We start from the raw sequence: 21675 nt of genomic DNA on the forward strand, positions 1-21675 counted from the left end.
TAACACTGAAATAAGAAAATATTTATTATAAAAATTAATATAAATAAATATTTAAACAAGAATTTTGACAAAGTGATTATTACAGATCAACGACTCTTAATTTTCTGCCAATTAGTAAACTTTTGGTAAGCCATATTAAGCAACTGATTGAGGTGCAGAGTCAGATGATGCGACAACGGCGATAAATCTCTAATCAATTTATCCTAAAACAAAATCTTTTAGATGTTAAACAATAGAAATGATTTTGGGCAACAAACTTCAAAAGGCTTCAACTTTGCTAACTGATATCTCTGAAGTGCTTCATGCATTTTTATACATTTTTGTTCCATACTTGTACTAGTTGGGGGAAAACATTTCCAAAAGTGATTTAACAATTCACAAAGTGCCAAATACAGATTTCTAACTTCTTTTTCAACATCTGCAGGTACAAGCTCTAAAATATTCAAATCAATAGTCTGAGTTTATTTCACAAGTTGAATAAAAATTCTTACGTGCTAAAGAATGTTCTTGAAAGCCTCTCATGAGGGCGCCGCCCGGCGATAACTCCCCTAAAGCGCTAACCGCAGCAGCAGGACTAACTAAATTACTTGTATTATGTCTGCTGTTCCACTGACGAGTTTCCTGAACCACGCCGCGCAAAACATTCAAAGCTTCGTTTGGGTTAATATTCTCTACTGCAGTGTCTGGCATGGGACCATGTAAATATCTTTCTACCTTTGACAGAGTCAATTTTGGTTCCTTATTTGCATTCTTAGGCTCACTATCAAGATCTTCATATGTAATTTTTTCCAAAATTCTTTGCTTTTTCTTTGGAGGTTCAGTGGATTTTACTTCTGTGCTTTCACTAGTGCTTGTAGTTGCAGTTTCTGTCTTCTCAGCTAATTGCAATAATAATTATTAAAAAAAAAAAAAAAAATAAAAAAATACTTACAAATAATCTAATAATTATATACCTGTTTTTGCTCCAGTAGCCTTGAGGACCATTATAGAATGTTGATTGAATCTTTTGATCATAGCCTGGCTAACAGTGCCCAAACTGTTTGGTTTATCATTTGGTACACCATAAGCAGCATCATATGTCTTATCTTCAAATCCACTGATATTTACCAAGGGATCATCAACTCCACTTTGAATGTCTTTTTTCATCTCCTGATCATCAATTTTGCCACATTCTGTGAACAAGTCTTTACTCTCTGCATATTTTCTATCCCTGTTTCAAATGATATTAACAATATAAATTAACAAATCAACTAAAAACAGTTGATACCTGTGAAAATAATGTGATTGGAAGAATTTAGTCCAAAATTGTGGTTCAGTAAGTTTGGTTGGGACATTTTCAGCAAACTTCTTCTTAACTGCTGGATATGTTTTAAATATGCACTCAATAATATCTGGTGTTATGTTGTACTTCAGTCCATTGCAGCCATCAGTTTGTGGCTTGATGTCAGCCAGAAACGCACCAGAAACACCTTTAAAAAAGCAATTGTGACCACGTAGGAATCAGTAAAGAATAATTTAGCCTTACCAATGTCTTGTGTTGGTTGTTTTTGTTTTTGGGTGTACTGTGGGGCATGTTGGGCCCAAAATTCCTCAGAAGAGACAATGTCAGTCATAACCAAATCTTTGTACAGCTGTAACAATGCAGGATTGCTGGACAACACTTTATTTTTCTCTTCAAGTTCTTTATCAATCTTTCTTTTAAATTTTGGTAGCAAGGACTGAAGCATTTCTTTAACATTATCGCGGTCTTGTACTTGTGCTTGTTGTCCATTTTTGTTAATGAAGTGAAATGTGGATGAAACACCACTATGCAAAACAACTTGCAATTGAACTTTGGCTTTGCCTTCTGGTGAAATTTTTTGAGCTGAAACCGAATTAGAGCATTATCCTGTTGCAACATCTAAATATTTTCAATTACATTTGATATCAGCATAGGGATGGGAAACCGCAACAGTATCGCGATTCTCCACCATCCAAATCAACCTGGTGTCCATCAAAAATAATGTACCGTCTCCTTTTTTAAATCGAACCTGCGGGATTTGCAGTAGCACATCTTCGCTTGATCTTGACATTTTTTCTCTTTCAGATTATCGACTGTTTTCAAACTATTCAAGATCGTCAGTAACTTGGCAACTAGGCTTTCTATGCTTGGCAACCTACAGTCCGAAATAATAAAAAACTTAACAACCCTACGCGCAACAGAAAACCTAACCTAACAATCATAGCCAACTTACAAACGAAAAACTGTAGTTTTGACATATCAAAACACGATTTGTTTACATTTGAACTGTCTCAAATATAAACATAAACAAGATTCGTATAAATCTTTGTAGATATACTTACCACAAGAATCATGGATAAAATAATACCTGCGATTCCAGAAGCGGTAAGAGAACAACCTCCTATTTCATCTGAAGAATTACAAAAAATGCTCCACGTTTGGTTTGAAAATAAAGGACTTTTAACAGATTTGCGGTGTCACTTGCGGTCGAAAATGGTGGAAATATTGAAAGATACTACCATGGGCAATACGGTACAAACGTCCAAACCGGCAAATTTGACTGAGCAAGCTGTAAATTTAATCGTGGCCGAATATCTCGTCCGCAACAACTGTCACTATTCCCTCTCAATGTTCACGACTGAAGTGTCGCTAACAAAACAATTTGACACTTCAACTATGCATCAAAATTGGCAGTTCACAAAAGAAAATTTACTCAGCATCCTAGAATTGAATGGCATTCCAAAATACAGTGTCCAATGTGAACAGATTTTGCAACTTTATTATGGATGCAATGGAAACCTTTCACTTTTGACCACTCTAATTAGAGTCTTAAGTGAAGTACTTAAGACACAACTTCATAAATTACCTGAAACTCCACCTGCACCTCCACTAAATGGTATATTTTTTTTTGTTGTATGTAGTTTATAACAAAGTTTTCTAATTTAATCTTTTATGTATAGGACAAGATGCAACGTTTCTACAGTTATTTAAGAATATGCTCAATTCAATAAATCTACCCCCTTATATTACAACACAAATAGTAAAGGTTGTACATAATCATTTTGGTCATGTGGTGAAACAAAAAGATGAAGAGTTGAAAACTGCCATGCAGAATATGACAGAGAAACTAAATTTTAAAGAAAATAAATTACTTGAAATGACTAAAATCAATGAGTGTATACGAAGTAAATTGGTGAAAAAAGTGCAGGAGAACAAAGATTTGAAAATCAAAATTAATAGTATCATATCAAGAGAAAAAGAAATAAGGAAAGAGTTGAAGAAAAGGACAAGAGATAAATATGATAGGTCAGTTCAATGTTGTTTTTCAGAAGAGCCTTGTAGATTAAGTCATTGCGGCGACGGTTGTCTGAATACGATAGGCATTGTTGAAGGTTTGAAGCAAGAAAACGATCGACTATTGAAAGAAACATCCAAACAAAGGTATAAGATCCACGATTTACAGCAGCGATTCCAACAATTAATGCGGGAGTTTCAAATGACGGGCAGTAAAATGAATTTGTTGTGCAATAAAATCGACGGAGAAGAGGCAAATCATAGTGGTGAAAGTTCCCCCTCAAGTAGCGAACCAAGGACCACGGATTCGTTTATGGAACCACTCAGAAAACGGGTGGATTTAATGTGCAGACAGGATAGAGACGTTAATACCAGTGTCGAGTCGATAACCGACGATGTCATATTGCAAGCCAAACTCAAACTGAAAGAGTTGGAAAAGGAGAGTGAGGAAATGACTTCTAGGTTCAGCAAGTACATCAACTTGGCTAATTTATGATTGATTCTAGGTTTCATTAATAAATTTTTTACCACACACCAGTTCCTGTTTCATTTTATTCTTAACAATATTTATTAAAACAACAAACAATACAGGTTTAAAAAAATGAAACAAGCTAAAGGAGGAAGTGTAGATTTCTGTTTTTATTATGAATAAGAAAATATAATTATCACTTTCATATCTTTTATCTACAGTCACAGTATAGCATAGTAAAGGAAATATATCTAGGCACAACCTTTTAACAGTTCATTTACATGGGACAATTTAAATTAGTATGAATCTCAAATATTAAAAATGTAACAAACGTGAATCAGGGACGAGAGGACCTGGTCAAAAAATAGAAAAATCTGAAGAAAAACTTAAAAACTATATACAGTTACAGAAACAACTAAACACTTAAAATAGTACATTAGTAAATAAAATTGAAACAAAAAATTCCTGATCTTCTGTCACTTTACAACTTAACAAAATAAATCTAAACAGTACGTACATTAAAGAAAGCTTAAAAATTGAGTTTAAGATTTTTGAAAGCAGCTCGCGGTGAATTCGCACCCGTTATCCTTATCCAGGATTTGGAAGGAGTGCTGCATTGCAATGGTTCACTATTAATTGATCCATTCATAGAAGGGTCCGGTGTGTTCGGCTCTCTCTGCTTCACTTTCAGATGATGCGGACTGGGCCACCTAAAAAGCAACTCGTTACAAACAGAAACAATGCGTTAGGTATTAACTGCGTGGTACCGTTCTCTTTCAGTCTCTGAGTAGAGTCCCACGTTATGCCTCCATCTGTAGACGTACGGGTGTGTTGTCTCGCTCAGAACACAATTGGAGTAGCGCAGTGCATTGAACACATCATAATCGGTTTTCGTCGGCCGAGTTCTAAACATAAATAGAAGAAACAATTAGCAGTTCAATGATACGCTGTTTTTATTTTACCCGTAGATGAAAATTTCGAGTTCGGGCAACTGTGTGTCGTTAAACTCGTTGTCCGACTCGGATTCCGATTGAAATGTGGGACTGGAAGGGGGCGTGTAAAAATGTTCGTCATCCGATGATGAACTCTCGTCCTCGTGTGGCGTCAAGCCGTTCAGACTGTTGTTAATATTATTCCGATGAATAACTAAAACAATAAAAACAAAACAACAGTAATAAAATGTTTTGGTTCATGTTTATTGCACAAACCTTTTTCGTCATCGTCAAAACACAACTTGATGGGCAGCACCTCACTTTTGAAATGGCTTTTATTTTTGGCACTTCCACTTCTGGAGAGACTGTTCTTCTTCCATTTCCGAACCCGGTAAACGCAATGACACTCCTCCGCCTTGCACCAATCTGCCACGCATTCTTCCTCGTTATCCAAATTGAGAACTGAAACGAACTTGCTTCGCATCGAGTCCAAAATAAATTCCACCAAACAAATCAACTGACGTTTGTGTGAAGTGGGCTTTTTCATCTCGTTCTGGTCGCGAAAATGGATCGCCTCGTCGTCAGAAGAAAAACAATCTAGACTTTTAGTGACGCATTCGAGGAGGTACTCGAGTTTCGAACATAAGAATTGACGAGAATCGTCCTTTATATTGTGGCACAATTTGTTACCTACTAACGCACCCAGTCTAGAATGGACCTTTTGAAAATTGATGCCAGCAAATCGAGCGTCCTCCATATAACTGGCGACTAATAGTTCTAATTGTTTCATTTCAATTTCCAAAACTGGGGCTATATTATTGTATTCCTTGCACAAAATGTGAAGCACGTCGTTACTAATTCTATTCGAGAAAACTTGGCACGCCTTGTCGATGTATGACACTGGCTTCAGCTCTTTTTTATCTGTCGTTTGGACGGGGGTACTGGTTTTATTCGAATCATTCAAATGACAGTTTTGGAACGCCGCACATAAACTAGACATGGGACTTATAATTTCCGACCGACTTTGCGATAGAACCGACACCGGAGAATTAACAACGGATTGCTTATCGTAAAGTTTAGTCGCCGCAATTAAATGCTTCTCCAATAAATTCAATCCTTCCTCCGAAACAATATCCACAAATCCGTTCAAGAAGGGCCAATACTCCTTCCAACCGACCTCGTACTTTCCGGCTAAGTTGCTACCAATTCGTTCCAAACCTTTGTCGGGATCCCTGAAGCGGAGTGCGCTACTCACATCAGAGGGCGGCGAGTCCTCATCTCTGATGAAGCGGCGGACGTTCGGCGAACCGAAACCGGCTGAACGTGGTGGTGTTTTCCACACCCGCCTAAACCTCTGAGCCTCTGATTTGTCCATTGGTCCTGCGTAAGCGTGAATTTCCAATCTAGGACTCAGAGGATTTGAGGGTAAAACCTTTAACAGAATAAAGAAAGTTTGAAGTTAATCTAATTATTAGAAAGATTACCAAAGGTTGAGTGGGCGAAAATGGTTCTCCAATAATTGGAGGTAGACTATTACCCTCAGAACGTAAAACAGGAACATAGTAATTCTGCTGCAGTAACACCTGGATTTTCTTTTTTATTGGAGACGAATTTGTCTCGGCTCTTTCACATATTACCTAGAAACAAATAATAGATAGATAATTAGAAAAAATCGATTTAAACACACATAATTACTTCTTCTGCTGTCTTTTGATACTTGTTCTTCAAAGTCCGATCGCATTCCGGAAAGGACACAAGCACTTCAACCACCTCATATGCCCCATATTTCGAAGCAAAATGCAATGGGGTCTCGTTAAGTCCTTTGTTGGGAGTGTTCAGGTACAGATCTAAAAGGATTTTGGTACGACGTAGCGCGTTCTCCTCATTATCGTCGCCATAAAGTAATTTTACAAATTCCACATCTGACACAGTGTTCAAAATTAATTCGGTCAGTCTAGCATTATTGGCTTTGGCGCATACATGTAAAGCATTGTATCTTGGACCCTCCTAAAAAATATTTCATATTTATTTACAAAACTTTTTATTTGATTTTAAATAAAATAATTTTTTTCCATGTAAGTACCAAAAGTAAACTACTACTAATAATTTATTTATTTTGAAATCAGGTATTAAGTAAAATTAATATCTTAATTTTATATAAAAATAATTTTGCAATATAAGTAAATGAAATGCAAAAACTCACTTGTAAAATACTCGGAGTGTCCCCACTACTGACTAAATATCTGGGATTTTGCCAGATGGTTTCCTTAACAAAATCCTCATTTCCATTTTCAATAGCTTTCCTCAGTTCAACCAGTTCCTGCGGTTTTGGTCCCTTAAAGGGACTGGCTTTTTCACCAACTGATTGTTGAGTTTGTTCATGGTTTGTTTGTACATAAAAGAGTCCATCAATATTAACATTATTGTTGGGATATTCAGACCCGTTGCGTGCAAATTCCAAAGCCTCGTGATAAAACTGGAAGGGTTTGAAGCGGGACTTTTTGTTTTTTTTTGCGAGCTTCAATGCTTCAATTTTGTCTTGGAAAACGTTGATTGCAGGATCGTAATGGTCATTCGGCGTGTAAACACCATAATAGGTCGTATTGTTGCCATTTTTGTCGTTCTTGTCCAAATTACTGATAAACTCGGAGTTTTCTTTCGTGGTTTCCATTTACAGTAACACACACGAACCTAATCAGAACATCAGTTTTAAAATCCTGACAGAGAAAATCACCCAATTCGTGTTCAAATTCGCAACGATTTATTGGGATAAACCCTAGAAGATCCGGAACGCCAACGAAGAATAGTTGTGTGAAAAATTCTAGATTTTCTAACTGAAATTCTTGTTTTGTTGTTGTGTTTGACAGCCCGTACGAAATGACATCACTCAATCTGGGTATTTTGCTTTTGTCACGTTGGCAATTACCAACTTCTAAAATTCGTATTCATTTACAGGAATCTTCAATAACATAATTTTAAACAAATAAATTTTTATGTACGTATATTCTCTTCATTAGTTTATCGCTATATTATACTTGTTTACAATTTGTGAGAAATACATCATCGAAGTATCGAAATATTAGTAAAATTTAAGAATTTATTTAAAATTGACAGTGAAAGTAGGGAAGATTTTCTATAATCGACAGTAAGTGTTTTACAACTGAATTGTACTTTACATTAGCTTATTTATTGTGTGTTTAATCGTTAATATACATGTTCAAACTAGAGTACAGAATCCCGTAATTTGTAAACTACATATAATAGTTTAGCGCTTTTGTTCTAGATGGCGTCTGAAAAATATATTTATTCGGTTAATCAACTATGATGATTTCAAATTTATTAATTTTTTACCCAGACCCAAGAAATTGTAAATTGAAATGAGATTTTTATGACAATAATTTATTTCGTTAATATTGTTCAAGGCTAGATTTAATAATACAAAAATTGGAGAATTTATTGTTTTATTTTTTACATATACTATTTATATATTTACTTATTGGTATTAGACAAATCAATAAATAAACTGTAATATAATGATGTATGATATACATTACGTTATACATTATTTTAAAAAATAATTATAATACTTGTGTAAAAGAAAATTTATTATCACATATTGACTGTTACATAAGAAGTTCAATTTAAAAAAAATATATATGATAAATCGACTACTTATGCAACAGTGAGTATATGATTAAAATATGTTGGATAATTTGCGAAGCACCCTGTATAAGATTTTATGCAGCTTTTATAGATGGATTGAATTATTTTTTATCTCGTTTCCATAGAATTAACTACATCAGTGTTTCTTATATTATATTTAAAACAATGAATGAATTATATTTATATATTCAAATTATTTTTAATTAGCATTTAGTTAGATCTGAGCTTCATAATGTATATTATAGAAAACTATAATAAAAGATATCAATCTTGTAAAAGAATAGATTATTAATAGTGCACTAAACTAAACTAAGTGATCGATTATATGAGGGTAAGACACCACTTCATGTGTGTGTAAAATATTTGATTTTTTTATAATAAATTGATGATGATGTTTGAGAAAACTTCATTATGCTTTATGTTTTTTAAATTGCTTTTATTAGTAGATTAAAACTAATTAAATATCAATGTTAAATAAAATAAAAATTAATGTTGCTGATCAAGTGTTTATATTTACTTTTGTGAGTTTTATACGAAATCTTATTGTAAAATTTCTTAAATAGAAATTAATTAAAATGACTCTAATGAGAATTTTTATTTTTCCATCTTTGGATTACATTACATTACAAGTATTATTATTATTATTATTCTTTCACTGACTCACATGTGAAATTATATGTTCTATCAGGACATTTTAAATTGGTAATCTTAATATAACTAATATATAATTTAAACTAATTAACATAAATGTAAATTATAATGAAAATATATTTTTCATGTGTAAATAAAATAGATGAAGTGTGTTTCATTTCCGAGAATAAAATATTTAATATTCTGCATTTTGGTTCGTCGTCTCATCAGTTACCAAGTGCATTTTTAACGGATTTTAATGAGAACAGACGTAGTTTTGGTTTTTGATAAATTTGATGATTTTAAATTCACTTGGACTGATTTATGTGATTTCATTTCATTTCCATAATTTTAAACTCTTTTTTTTGAGCTGTTTAAAGGAGTCGTGTTTTGTGTTTTGTTTGATTGATGTGTGGATTTTAAATGAGAAATTTGGGTGAGACTTAGTTTTTTTTTCTATATGTTTTTTAAATATTGTAACATTTTTTTGCATTGCACATTAAATGTTGATAAATAATGTTGCCTTAAAATGAAAAAATATATTAATAGTTTTAAGTTTGATAAATTTGAGTCAGTTTTTAAATCAGTATAAAAGTTTAGTTGTCAATAGAATAATGTGGTAGAGGGAACCAAGTTCATCGATGTGCACCAAAATATTACTAATACTAATATTTTGGTAAATTATCGAAAAATATTTATTTTAATTCAGATTCAGATTACAGATTTAATGCACAGTCAGACAATAATCAACCACAGGATATAATTAAATTCACTAGACATGTCAAATGACATGAACGGTAATAAATATTTTTACTCACCTACTTGATAATAATTATATTAATTAAATGAATTTGAATGTTTTTAGGTAGGTTAAGAATTAGACTTGTTTAACTGGAAACTGGCCAGGCAAAGTAAGTTAATAAATGTGTTATTTCTAGGTTTTCTTTTTTATAGTTAGTACTAATTTATATTTTAAAACTTGACACATAAATATTTTTTTTATTTCTCCATCAATAAATACGTACATTATATATTAAATTTGAATGAATCAATAATATTGTCGCCGATAAGGTGAATCATAATCATAGTCATTATATGCCCTGATGATATGTCTCGGATGATCGTATTCATCGCGTTGATCCCAGGTTTCATCTTCCCATCTGTCCGAATGACTGGGCTTCCATCTCGGGTGAACGTAGCGCGGATCTTCGAAAACAGTTATAGTTTTATATTCCGTGTTGCCCCCATGACTCACAGGTGCGTCGTAGTATTCGTCGTCTTCGTAGTATGCCGGTCGGTTGTACTCTTGGTAACTACCTTCGTGACCGTCACGATTTCTAAAGTTTCCTCTGACTCCTTCAACTCTTTGGTCTGCATAATGCCTTAAATTATTTCTCCTTTCATTGACATCGTTGAATCCTCGTTTATCACCCCTATTGTAAACTTTGTGAGTCCCTTTGTTCAAATCGTAACGTGCACTATCTAAGCCGCCTCCGTTTCTGTGTGAATCTCGAAAATCACCGTATGCCCCTAAAACAATTAAAAAAAGTCTTCCAACCTATTGGTCACATTTGCGAATGGAATTCCTTATCCGTTTGAATGTCATTTATTAAACGGTGGAACAAAGTTGCGCGATTTATCATCGGAAACGTGGACGGGTCCCCAAACACACGAATAACACGCGGGGGGTGAATAATGTAACATTACGCTTCGTGTGCGGCTTTCGTCCCTCCACCACAATCGATATTCCAATCAGCAGGAAAAAAATCAAATTACCCTTCTGGTTCTCGTAGACCGCTTCTTCTCCGTTGTCGTCGCTGTCGTCGTAGTAGCTGGAATTGCTGCCGCTCTCGTCTTTGTGGTAGGTGTTGTGGAAGCCGCTCTTGTGAAAGCCCCTGCTGTGGCCGACGCTGTTGCCGTGTTCTCTGCTTCCGACGCTCGCCTTCTTAGCAAACTGGTCTTCGTTGTACCGACCCTCGTCGAGGTGATTCTTGTGCGCGGCAGAGTCTTCTTTGAATGCGTCTTCCAGGTGTCCGTTCAGGAAACTGCCCGCGTGCTCACCCTGCTCGTGGTTCTTGTCTCCGAATTCGCTGTAACCTAAATGAAATATTTGTCACGTTTATAAAGACATGGCCCGTTTTCTCTGTCGTACCTTTGCGATGTTGCGAATTGAATAAGTTCCCATCTTTATCCGCCTTTGCGTTTGACCTGTAACTGCTGATGATGCTGACGGGTCCGCAATGAACAACCGCCACAGCTGACACAAGAACCGCAAAAATTCTCATTTCACCTACGTGCACTCACAAAATGTCCTCGTTTCTTGGTCGTCTTGACTTTTATATCGCCGGCGACCTTCCCAACATACGGATGCGGATTTCACGGTCGAAACACCGGAGTTCTGCCGATTTCTGCGTGAATAATGTGAGTCGAGGAATTTTGGCAATTATACGGTTTGTTTTGGCGATTCGAAGATGTTTCATTGGATCGATCGACCGTCCATGAACACTTGATTTGTAAGTGGTTCCTTTTCGAACAATTCAACGGAAAGGAAGATCATTGTTGCGATCATTCCAATTCGGCTAACTGTACGACGATTAACTGGTATCGATGGCTTGAAATAGTAGTAAGAGTGCACGACAAAGGAAAATTTAAATTGAGTTTGAAAGTGGAGTCGTGTGCACGGTCAAAGGAAGAGTGGAAATCATCGAGGCGAAAAAGTATTTTCATATTGGAAAACATGGAAATATACATGTGTATGTCTCTTTGTAGAATTTAAGTCGGACATTTCCCGGACATAATTTCCCCGGCGGCACTTTTTATTAAATTCTCGTCGACATCAGAAACCGGACATGAAAGGATGATTTACGACGACGAACTTTAAGTTGATATCGCAATTTTGTCAAGACGGGACTCGTTCACGTGATTGGTTCGATTATTTGCTTTGGTTATTTACGATCGGTGCTCGAAAATGGCCATTCGCCTAATTAAGATAAGACCGGGAGCGACCGGAAAAGAATTGCACCACTTAAATCTCGAGTCCCGAGAGAAAACACATTAATCTTGGAATTTTAGTGCGAGTGTGTGTTAATAAATGTGTTGCTGGCACATACCACCATCAGCAATTTTTTTCCGACACTTCTCCATCGGTTCTTGGCTCTAATGATCATTCGAATCTTTCAATAAAATCATTTTACCCATGAAAGAATGGGTAATTATTCGTGGTGGAAAAATTAATTGACGAATAAATGAGTGTTCGCGGTGCATAATGCCTTTAAGACCATAAAGAAGATTAATGACGTGGCGTCGGGATAAAGAGGATGGTAATTTGGCGGATGACGAAAATGTTCGTGGGCTTATTTTACGTAGCGGGGAAATATCCTTTCGAGCCCGTTTTAATGCGACAAACTTTCGACATGATCCCGCGCTTCTTTTCCTTATCGCTCCACCCTCGACGGGGTAACGCGTTTTATTTTTAATACCTTCCACGTTACGTTATGTTCGAAAATACTCGATCACATTTAAAATTTCGACGTTCGTGGAGAGAGGCGATTAAGGGCAGAAGGAGGAATCGCGTGTCATTCGCACTGTTAAACGCGGGAAAAGTGTGGGAAAACGGTGCGAAAATGGCAGGTGCTTCGGGTAATTTGGGCAGGATTTACCGCTTGAGAAAAGAAGGCCGCAGCACCGTCGGAGTAACTAATCGTCTTAATTCGATCTCTTCATTATGTCGGTGCGGGAGTCGGGCCCCTCGATAACGGATCGTCTTTTTTCACGGGCCCATTTGGCTAAGTAAATTTCATTGTTCGCTTTTTCTTTTGCCGCAGGATCATATTTCTTTAGATCGCCTTTTTAATTAGATTAATTACACTCATTTTTATTCATCTCGACTCTCATAATGATGAAAATTTTCGACAAACTATTTCTTAAAGGGATTTACAAATATTAATTGTCGTTCACTTTACGTGACGGGTAGCTGTTAAGAGAATCCGGCGATCTGGTGATCCGGCGACCGGACGCGACATTAAAAATGGTGGAACGTCGCTACAGGGACACCGGAACTTCCGACTCCGGACTGGCATACACATTTACACACACTTTCACGTGAGCCAAGATGCTAATTTTAGGATATCATTTTCATGTTCTTTTACTAGTTCGTCTCAAAATATTGTCAGCAGTACAGACTAAATAAAAAGAACGGTCAAAATCGATATGGGAATTAGTGTTTGTAATTCCATAACAAATCAGTCGAGGGCCGAGTGATAAACACGTCCACTTAGAACCAGCTGACCGACATCATTTCTCACTGTCCGACCTATTCCTGCGTATTCCTGCCGGTTACTGTACGGACCATTTGTCCGGCGTTCTTGTCTCATTTACCTGACAAACTACATACAGTTATTATCTATTATTTTTACACAATTGTGTAAATTATAAAATATAAATAAAACTAGAAGAAACGTGTTCTCAAAGAACTCTTTGTTAACAGTAAAATTTAAGACATTGTCAAATTATTTACGGTTTTACCATTAACCGTTTCATGAACGTAATTATGAACAATAAAAATAGTGTTGTCTCAAGGATGGTGTATGCAATTTTATCCTTTTCCTGTTTTTGAAAATTTTCAACTAATCTTTAATCATCTAATATTAAATGTCATCTATAACATAAATAATTTTTCAAAAAAATCAAAATAATTAAGAAGAAAGTATTACGATTTTAGGATACGTATAAGTAAAACACGATTTTCGCGTAGCCTGTTTATTTATATTTTGTTGCTTCCCACCATATCATAACATACAGTTCTAGTCATAAGGTTCTAATTACGCATTATATTGTTTGCCAACATTTAATAATAACCAATTCCTAAACAATCCCAATAAATAACTATTAATTAGTTCAACCTAATTTAATTAACTCTTATCATTAACATAATGCCTATTACTAATATAACTCTTATTACTAACCAAATATTCTATATAAGTATTTACATATAAATTTTCAAAGTTTATGACATACGGAACAAAGCTTCATTTTATACAATCCTTATACATTTTTAAGCAGCTAGAGTACGTATGTTTTTTAACATATATTTATAAATGATTTGATTAGACACATATTATTGTGGATTCTCAGGAATTCACAAAGAATCAGAGGAACTCTACCCTTATAATATCCTTAAAATACCTTTAAATTAAGTATTGGTCAATATAATCTATATAATAATATCTATCATATTTATGAATCTAAACCATTTTTTGGTTCCAATAACTCTGCCTTAATATAACTCTCACCGTAATAGATTTTATCACCTTGTTTATGAATTCTAACCCATTCTTCATAGTCCACAGTTATTATATAGTATTTTACACTACAAGGGAAGAAAGTTTGAGATTCCTGCCGCCGCCTCGGGCAATATGGCGCGCAGGGCAGGGCTCTCAAACTTTCTTCCCGTGTAGTGTATACTATTTTTCTTACTACCTCGGCTACGCCTCGGGCAATATGGCGCGCAGGGCAGGAATCTCAAACTTTTTTCCCGTGTAGTGTATACTATTTTTCTTACTACCTCGGTCGAAAGTACGTATTTTGCTCCCCGGTTCCACGACAGAAAAATACTATTTTCTGTCGTGGAACCGGGGAGCAAAATACGTACTTTCGACCGAGGTAGTAAGAAAAATTTATTTTCATTTTTCTTCTCCTTCTTCTTCTTCTCCTTCTTCCATCGGCAAAGCTGTAGATCATTTTGTTTTTCAATTTTTTTCCATATGTTCCTCCGCATTTTAAACTCTGTCATATCTAATTCATATGTATACAATTGTGTGTATTTAATTTTTCTAAACTTGTATTTTTTGCTATATTCATTAAACCACTTATTCCATTGTTGTCCTTTGTCATTATAAACTGTTACAGTGCAAATACCCTCTTTATATTTGCAAGAAGAAACTTGAAATTTATTATTTTTCGTTGAATCCTTCATAGCAGACTTTAATTTACTTTCAATATCCATATCATTAGGATAGTTTTCTGAGACAATATAACTAAAATGTCAATATATTACTAATTAAATAGCGAAACTGAATATTAATTTTTCATTTTTTTTCATGTAAACTGTTAAATTTATCAATGAATGTAAAGAGTATTATCAAAAATTTCACAAATTTTTTTGAGAATCTTGTGGAAAGTTAAAAATAAGAAAAAATTCTGTCTGTGCGTTCTTTTTATTTTTCTGTTAGAGCCAATACAAAAATATCGGTAAAAAAATAATATTTAAACAATGTTTTCAGGTATTTCTAATTATTATTATATAAAAGAAAAGATTATCATTGAACATATCAAAATAATTTAAAAGACAACTCTAATGGTGTACACTATTTAAAATAGGCATAACTAAAATAAATAAATGTAATATTTAGTTGATAATAAAGTTGACGATTGACAATTACAATGTATATATAAGTATATTTTAACAGATTACAATAAAAAATAATGTTATTAAAATATAAAAATATGCATATACTCACTGCTCATGCTGGTCCTCTGGATTCTTTTTTGGGTTAATTGTTTTAAATTCGGAATTATCTAACCAACTTGTGAAGGCTTTTCTATTCTTAGCATCGATAGTTACTATACATATTCCATTTTCGTAGTAAATACTTTTAACTTTAATTAACATTTTGTTTATTTGCTGATTCAAATTTGATTTTAATGTCTTTGTCTTCTGGATTTTTTAAGACGATATAACTAAAATTCGATTAGAATTTTTAATTTAATTATAGTTTATGTATGAAATATTAACCGAATCAATATGAGATCACTACATATGTGTATATTAAGTAAAAATTGCGTAAATTTAATTCTAAGCATTTTAAATTACTTACTAATAATAGTCATTGACCTTGCTTCTGTAATATAAATAATTCATATGTAAAAAGAAATGTTAATAATTTTGTAATATATATTATAAATGAAATAAATATTATATATAACACAACAAGATTATTATAAACCCATATTTCTATAATTTATGTATAAAATAAATATATACACGACCTTATTTTATCTTCGGATTTTTTTATTGATCAATTACTCGATCACAGTTATTGTAACGAATGGAAAGATGAAACTATAAATGCATATTTAATACGGCTCTTACCAAAGGATGGAACTGTTTGTTTGAATTCGCATAAACAACCGAACTCGGCAAAGGCGGCTTATGTCAAGGGCCGATATTATTTAAAAACATATTTTTGACATAGTTATAATGAGGTCAATTTTACTTTTCTATTAGTCCATTTGACGGTGCGTTTACAAAGGATATTGTACCGATGTTCAGATTTTGATTTGACTGTGTATTCCTAAAATATAAATAAAATAAATATATAATATTATTATAATTAAATCTTATCGATAAAATATTACAAACATATTTAATAATTTTTATTTTTAGATAAATTATAAATATTTAGAGTTCATAGATACTTACGCCGATGTTGACTGTGTTCCATTCCTAAAATATAAATAAAATAAATTTATACAATTATTATAAGTATTAAAATAAATACAATTAAATTTTATAAATAACATAACAAACACATTAGATTATTTTTAATTATTTTATTTTATTATTGAGATACATTTTTATTTTAACAATAGAAGTTAATTTATAGAATATTTGTTTTTAATATACCCTTAAAAAAATTTTACTGATTGAAATTTTAAACAAAGTAATACAAATTAAACGAGTTACTTTGTTTCTAAAATATAAATGTAATATTAATATAATATACAAAAACTTACTCAGATCATCTAACTTCATTTTAATTTTTAATTAATTTAAACATAACAGTTTAAATAGAATATGATTTTCAATTTACTTTGTATTTATAGTTAAACTAAATATTTACCCAGATGGTGAATCTTCAATTTCTAAAATATAAAAATTTGAAATTATTAGAAAGATAAACATATAATTAAATTTTAGCGATTCTATATCATGTGTCCCATTGAAAACTGTCAATGTCCTATATTTTAAAAATGAGAAAATGATCGATAAATAAAACTGGATGAAGCAGTTTCGAGTTTCTTTTAATTCCCTTAAGGATTCTGTAAAGTATCTCTTATTTTCATAAAATACACATTTCAACGGATGCAATAATTAATGGTTAGATATAGTGACGAAAAATATGTTATTAACTAATTAAATATTCAATATATTCTCTATTTTTTCAACTCATTAGCCAAGGAAACACTAGTTAAACCAATCTGAGTGGCAGTGCAAAATACAATGGTGCCACGCCTTGTTGGAAATGAAGGTACTCCTCACTAAGTATCAGGTTTCTATTTCTATCTCTCTGATCTTTGATTTTTTTTTCTAATTAAGTATGTTTACTTCCACCGAAACGAGTTTTTCAAATTTTATTGATCGATTATCTTTTTAGAGATAAAGGCTATTGACAGTTTTTCGTGGGACACTCTGTGTAATAAACACATTTAAAACTGTTTATTTTTAGCTAAGTTTATATAAAACAAAATCATAAATACTTACCCTGATTTGTGAGTTGTTGCATTTCTAAAATATAGATAATTTAAATGTATTAGTTATAAAATAACATTACAATGAGTTTTAATGAAAATTTAATTAAACATAATTATTAATATTTTATTTTTAGATCAGTTTAGATAAAAAAACATAAATACTTACCGATATCATCGGATATTCTTAATGAAAAATTATATTTAGTTATACTGAGATATAAACTAATTTATGAATGTTTACCCAGAAGGTACTGTCCTAAAATATAATTAATTTAAATGTAGTTATAGTTTTAGTTATAAAAAACGTTACTATTAAATCATCAGATCAGGTCATCAGATGAGGTCCATTTACGTCTTAAACTTAATTTTTACAGAGCAGTAAAGAATTATCTTTTTATAATATCTGTGAAATTTTAGATATTTTAATGTAATTTGTTACATGACTACTACGTACCAAGAGACACTTTTTGATGTAAGTGTACCTTGAATTTTTCTAATCTGCTTGCATGGGTTTGTGTTGGTAATTGGAGCTATTTCACAACACAAAACAAAAACCAAATTCAGAACCAAATAGAAATGTTTATGGTATACTTATAAAATTGTTTTGTGCGTACACGTTGAAATTTAATGCTTGTTTAATTATCGGTTTTTAAACATATTATCCTTCTATCACAATATTAAGTAGCAATCTTTTTTAAAAAATAAAAAGTATATGCAAAACGATAAATTGTTATAAAAAATTGTAAGGTATCTTTTTTGTAGAACGTTCAATTTCCTACAAGAAAGGTATAAATAGAAATTTTCTGTACGATCAAGTAATGACGAGATATGGATTTTGCCATATGGAAAATTGAGATGAGGAGGACTTTTCTATTAAAATTAAGAGCTCATTTTTGAAGAGAGGGAGTTTAAAAAATAGTCGATACTTTTAGACCACCGTAATGTATATATATATATATATATATATATATATATATATATATATATATATATATATATATATATATATATATATATATATATATATATATATATATATATATATATATATATATATATATATATATATATATATATATATATATATACTTTGTTACTTACATGTTGGCAGTATGTTCTACAACTATAGTAGAAAAATGAGAATTGACTTTTATATGTGGTATAACTGTAATCTTATCACACATTACATCTGTTTTAAGATAAATGATTTATTGCTAATTTATTTATATATTTTATAATAATTTATAATTTAATTCATTACTTGTGAAAAATGGAAGAAAAAGAGTGAAATTTGTCCGTTCCATCAGGACAGTCTACCCAATATTGTTCGTTTCCCTGAACGGAATATTGATGTGAACCATGAAATATTCAATGTGCGAGATGTTTTGAATATTGCATGGTATGCGATTCCGATTCCATGTCCCCCAAATTGAGATTAATGTTAAAGAAACTCGTTTCTACATACTGATGATTTATCGTCGATGATAAACGAGTCGATGGTCGTGTTTTTGTTCTATTATGGCTGGTATGTATTGAGAACAAAAGACAAGTTCCAAGTGTTCCATGTTTATTATCGTTTGGGGAAGTTTCGATGCGCATAATCAGAGATAAATAGAGGTGGTGCAAAGGTGTTTTAATAGGATCACTCGTATTATCCTTGGAGGAAGATGCGGCAAAACGATAAGATCCTCGCGTTGTTTTAACAGGATACAACGCAAACTTCCTTACGATAATTACGCTTACACCTCCCGAGCTCGGGACGGAATCCACCAAATCCCCTGTTGGCCGAACATGCCTCCAATTCTAAACCGGGCATATTCCACCTTCATCTTAAATATACTTCAAGAATTCATTGTTGTTTTACTGCATCGATTACGATATCATTCAAACGAACAACAATGACAAATTAGCGACGATAAAAATAATCAGTATAATGTTTATTATTTGATAATGATTAAATTAAACTCTATAACTTTGGCACAACATTAAAATACTTTTAGGCAATTTGTATGCAGTACGAAAAGAGTTTGATCCATCTGAATCCTGAAAGAGACATCATGTACAATAGAGACAGTAAGTCTCCCACTATGGGGGAGACTTCTACTGTCTCTGTCATGTATGATGTTTCTCTCTAAATTTAGACGGGTCAAACGCTGTAGAACTATAGAAGGTAAAAATTAATCCAGATAAATATTAAGAACTATTTTTCTAAAATCGGCAAAGAACCTCAATGATATTATTTGGTATTTTCTATTTAATGAATAATAAATATTCATGGAATAAAAGTAAAGAATTGATTAATTATAAATGTTTCGTTTAGTCTTTAGATTTATGAATCGAAGAAGAAATTCGCCGCCGTTGTGTTGCGAAATCCCCTTGAAACTTGAGGAAACTTAAAAGATTAAGACTTTTATTCGCGCCAGGCTAAACACAATAAAACTTTCGTCGGAAATGTTAATAAACATACTTTATCGTGTTTCTAAATTAGTTTTAATTTGTTGAGAATACTTTAATGATCGGAGAGGGTCCAACTGCATTTGCCCCCTTCACTTTTTCTTTTTATTTCTTCTCCTTTTCAGAATTTGCATACATAAAAGTTGGCGGGGATTAAACTCTCTCGAATTTTATGGAAGCTTCGTATTTCGTTTAAATTGTATGGAAAGTGGTTAAAGGTGAATAAATAACTGGAGTTGTGTGTCATTTGTCAAGTGCAGAGAATCATGGCCGTTTAAACAAGGTAGTGACACGTGTAAAATATGCATGGGCACACGTTCGCCGCCCACATTAAAATATCGCTCGTCAAAATCCGCGGACGTGACGCTGAATTATTCAGATAACGGACATCCGACATATTTTATTGCGATGTCCGGACATTACGTCGGACGCGTCCGCGATTTTCGAAGGAACTTTATCGTTTTTGGACCGCGCACGATCTAATAAATTGTTCTTCAGGAACGCATGAAAAATGCGTGTCACGTCGTTCCGCAACCAAATACTCCTCTCCATCACAATTCAGTTTGTCCATTCGGATGGAAGTTTGAGTAATCCGGGAGACGTGTCCCGGATAAGGATAAGGTGACGGATGTCCCTTTTTGTTTTTCTATTTTCAATCCTAGTCGAACGAATTTATAATATTATAAAATGATAATACTATAAATACAGTTCAAAATATGTATAATCCATTTATGTGAATGGATAAACAATGTAATTTAAGTATGATTTTGCGTGTAATAATTTAATTTCGAAAAAGGGATAACATACAATTTGGCGTGTTGCTGTTGTGTCTGTCTATAATAATGTCATCGTGATATTATAATGAAATTGAATTGAAAAGGTCAATCTTGCCAGTAAAGTTTCTGATTAAATTATAAGGCCGATAAACTGAAAGGTTATTTAATCATCCCCAATTGACATGCTCAATTTCTTTTGAAATGTTCCGAGAACAACTTTCTCTATTCTATTTTTCTAAATAATAATAATAACTATATAACAATATGATTTAATTGAATTCTAACTAAGTTATTACAATGAACTTAATATTTGATAAGACGTTGGGACCTAAGATTAATTCAAATATCTAATCTTAACATAAGTACGTGGGCCTAACCAAACACAGGCTTGTTTGAATTTCATTATCAATCAAATGATTCACTATTTTAGTATTACATCAAGTTTTATTTATAAATTTTACGAATTGATAACGCATGTTGTCTTATGAATAATAATTAAAGATTAAATATTGTTTTATGATTTATTTGAATACATTTTCAAATTAAATTGTAACATTTTCGTGTATATTATTTGATAAAATTTAAATTCAAAATGGAGTCAATCAATATTTTTATAACAATAATAATTCGTGCAAATTTTTTATATGAGTTCAATATTTGTCTTAATAAATTTATATTAATTAAATTTTAAATTGCAAAATTTTAAATTTTAAAATTTAAATTTATTAATTTTAAATTTTGAAATTTTTAAGTTTTAAATTTTATTTTTTTTTAAGTTTTAGATTTTTTAAGTTAATTTTGAAATTTAAAAACTTAAATTTATTAGATTTTAAATTTTAAAATTTTAAATTTTAACATTTAAATTTTTAAATATTAAATATTGAATTTTTTAATTTTAAAATTTAAGTTTATTAAATTCTGAAT

The 21675-nt window shown here is 32.4% G+C and overlaps 4 protein-coding genes across 6 annotated transcripts; 1 reads left to right on the plus strand and 3 right to left on the minus strand.

Annotated features, from left to right (window-relative positions):
- Window positions 1–6: 6 nt before the first annotated feature.
- Window positions 7–2487, minus strand: LOC109603563 (general transcription factor IIH subunit 1). 2 transcript variants are annotated; one of them, XM_020020047.2, is made up of 8 exons: window positions 2370–2487; window positions 1919–2156; window positions 1526–1864; window positions 1268–1469; window positions 954–1210; window positions 492–878; window positions 258–433; window positions 7–203 (listed from the first exon to the last, which is right to left on the minus strand). In XM_020020047.2, exons 2-8 carry the CDS (start codon window positions 2070–2072, stop codon window positions 87–89), a joined length of 1632 nt encoding a protein of 543 aa, XP_019875606.2. In that variant the 5' UTR covers window positions 2073–2156; window positions 2370–2487; the 3' UTR covers window positions 7–86. The 2 variants fall into 2 exon arrangements, with proteins under 2 accessions (XP_019875606.2, XP_049825442.1); XM_049969485.1 differs by lacking the exon at window positions 2370–2487 and having other exon boundaries at window positions 1919–2171.
- LOC109603564 (uncharacterized) lies at window positions 2226–3832 on the plus strand. Of its 2 annotated transcripts, XM_020020050.2 has the most exons (3): window positions 2282–2386; window positions 2469–2897; window positions 2962–3832. In XM_020020050.2, the coding sequence occupies exons 2-3, from the start codon at window positions 2495–2497 to the stop codon at window positions 3789–3791; spliced, it is 1233 nt and encodes a 410-aa protein (XP_019875609.1). In that variant the 5' UTR covers window positions 2282–2386; window positions 2469–2494; the 3' UTR covers window positions 3792–3832. The 2 variants fall into 2 exon arrangements, with proteins under 2 accessions (XP_019875608.2, XP_019875609.1); XM_020020049.2 differs by having other exon boundaries at window positions 2226–2897.
- Window positions 3833–3912: 80 nt separating this feature from the next.
- LOC109603565 (ankyrin repeat and LEM domain-containing protein 2) lies at window positions 3913–7576 on the minus strand. The gene is made up of 7 exons (XM_049969484.1): window positions 6900–7576; window positions 6392–6703; window positions 6181–6333; window positions 4973–6128; window positions 4727–4910; window positions 4532–4669; window positions 3913–4474 (listed from the first exon to the last, which is right to left on the minus strand). Exons 1-7 carry the CDS (start codon window positions 7365–7367, stop codon window positions 4294–4296), a joined length of 2592 nt encoding a protein of 863 aa, XP_049825441.1. The 5' UTR covers window positions 7368–7576; the 3' UTR covers window positions 3913–4293.
- Window positions 7577–9968: 2392 nt separating this feature from the next.
- LOC126266261 (NKAP family protein-like) lies at window positions 9969–11274 on the minus strand. The gene is made up of 3 exons (XM_049969897.1): window positions 11142–11274; window positions 10766–11086; window positions 9969–10519 (listed from the first exon to the last, which is right to left on the minus strand). The coding sequence occupies exons 1-3, from the start codon at window positions 11272–11274 to the stop codon at window positions 10038–10040; spliced, it is 936 nt and encodes a 311-aa protein (XP_049825854.1). The 3' UTR covers window positions 9969–10037.
- Window positions 11275–21675: the final 10401 nt, after the last annotated feature.

This window comes from Aethina tumida, chromosome 7 (assembly GCF_024364675.1).
Source record: "Aethina tumida isolate Nest 87 chromosome 7, icAetTumi1.1, whole genome shotgun sequence".
Classification (NCBI taxonomy): domain Eukaryota; kingdom Metazoa; phylum Arthropoda; class Insecta; order Coleoptera; family Nitidulidae; genus Aethina; species Aethina tumida.

Coding starts and splice junctions, on each gene's coding strand:
- LOC109603563 (XM_020020047.2), bottom strand. CDS start 2,072: ATGTCAAGATCAAGCGAAGATGTGCTACTGCAAATCCCGCAGGTTCGA. Junction 434..491: donor TCAAGAACATTCTTTAGCAC/GTAAGAATTTTT, acceptor TGAATATTTTAG/AGCTTGTACCTGCAGATGTT. Junction 204..257: donor CAAAGTTGAAGCCTTTTGAA/GTTTGTTGCCCA, acceptor ATTTTGTTTTAG/GATAAATTGATTAGAGATTT.
- LOC109603564 (XM_020020049.2), top strand. CDS start 2,354: ATGGATAAAATAATACCTGCGATTCCAGAAGCGGTAAGAGAACAACCT. Junction 2,898..2,961: donor ACCTGCACCTCCACTAAATG/GTATATTTTTTT, acceptor TTTTATGTATAG/GACAAGATGCAACGTTTCTA.
- LOC109603565 (XM_049969484.1), bottom strand. CDS start 7,367: ATGGAAACCACGAAAGAAAACTCCGAGTTTATCAGTAATTTGGACAAG. Junction 6,704..6,899: donor ACACTCCGAGTATTTTACAA/GTGAGTTTTTGC, acceptor AATATTTTTTAG/GAGGGTCCAAGATACAATGC. Junction 4,911..4,972: donor TTTTGACGATGACGAAAAAG/GTTTGTGCAATA, acceptor TTATTGTTTTAG/TTATTCATCGGAATAATATT.
- LOC126266261 (XM_049969897.1), bottom strand. CDS start 11,274: ATGAGAATTTTTGCGGTTCTTGTGTCAGCTGTGGCGGTTGTTCATTGC. Junction 11,087..11,141: donor CAATTCGCAACATCGCAAAG/GTACGACAGAGA, acceptor TATTTCATTTAG/GTTACAGCGAATTCGGAGAC. Junction 10,520..10,765: donor GGTCTACGAGAACCAGAAGG/GTAATTTGATTT, acceptor TAATTGTTTTAG/GGGCATACGGTGATTTTCGA.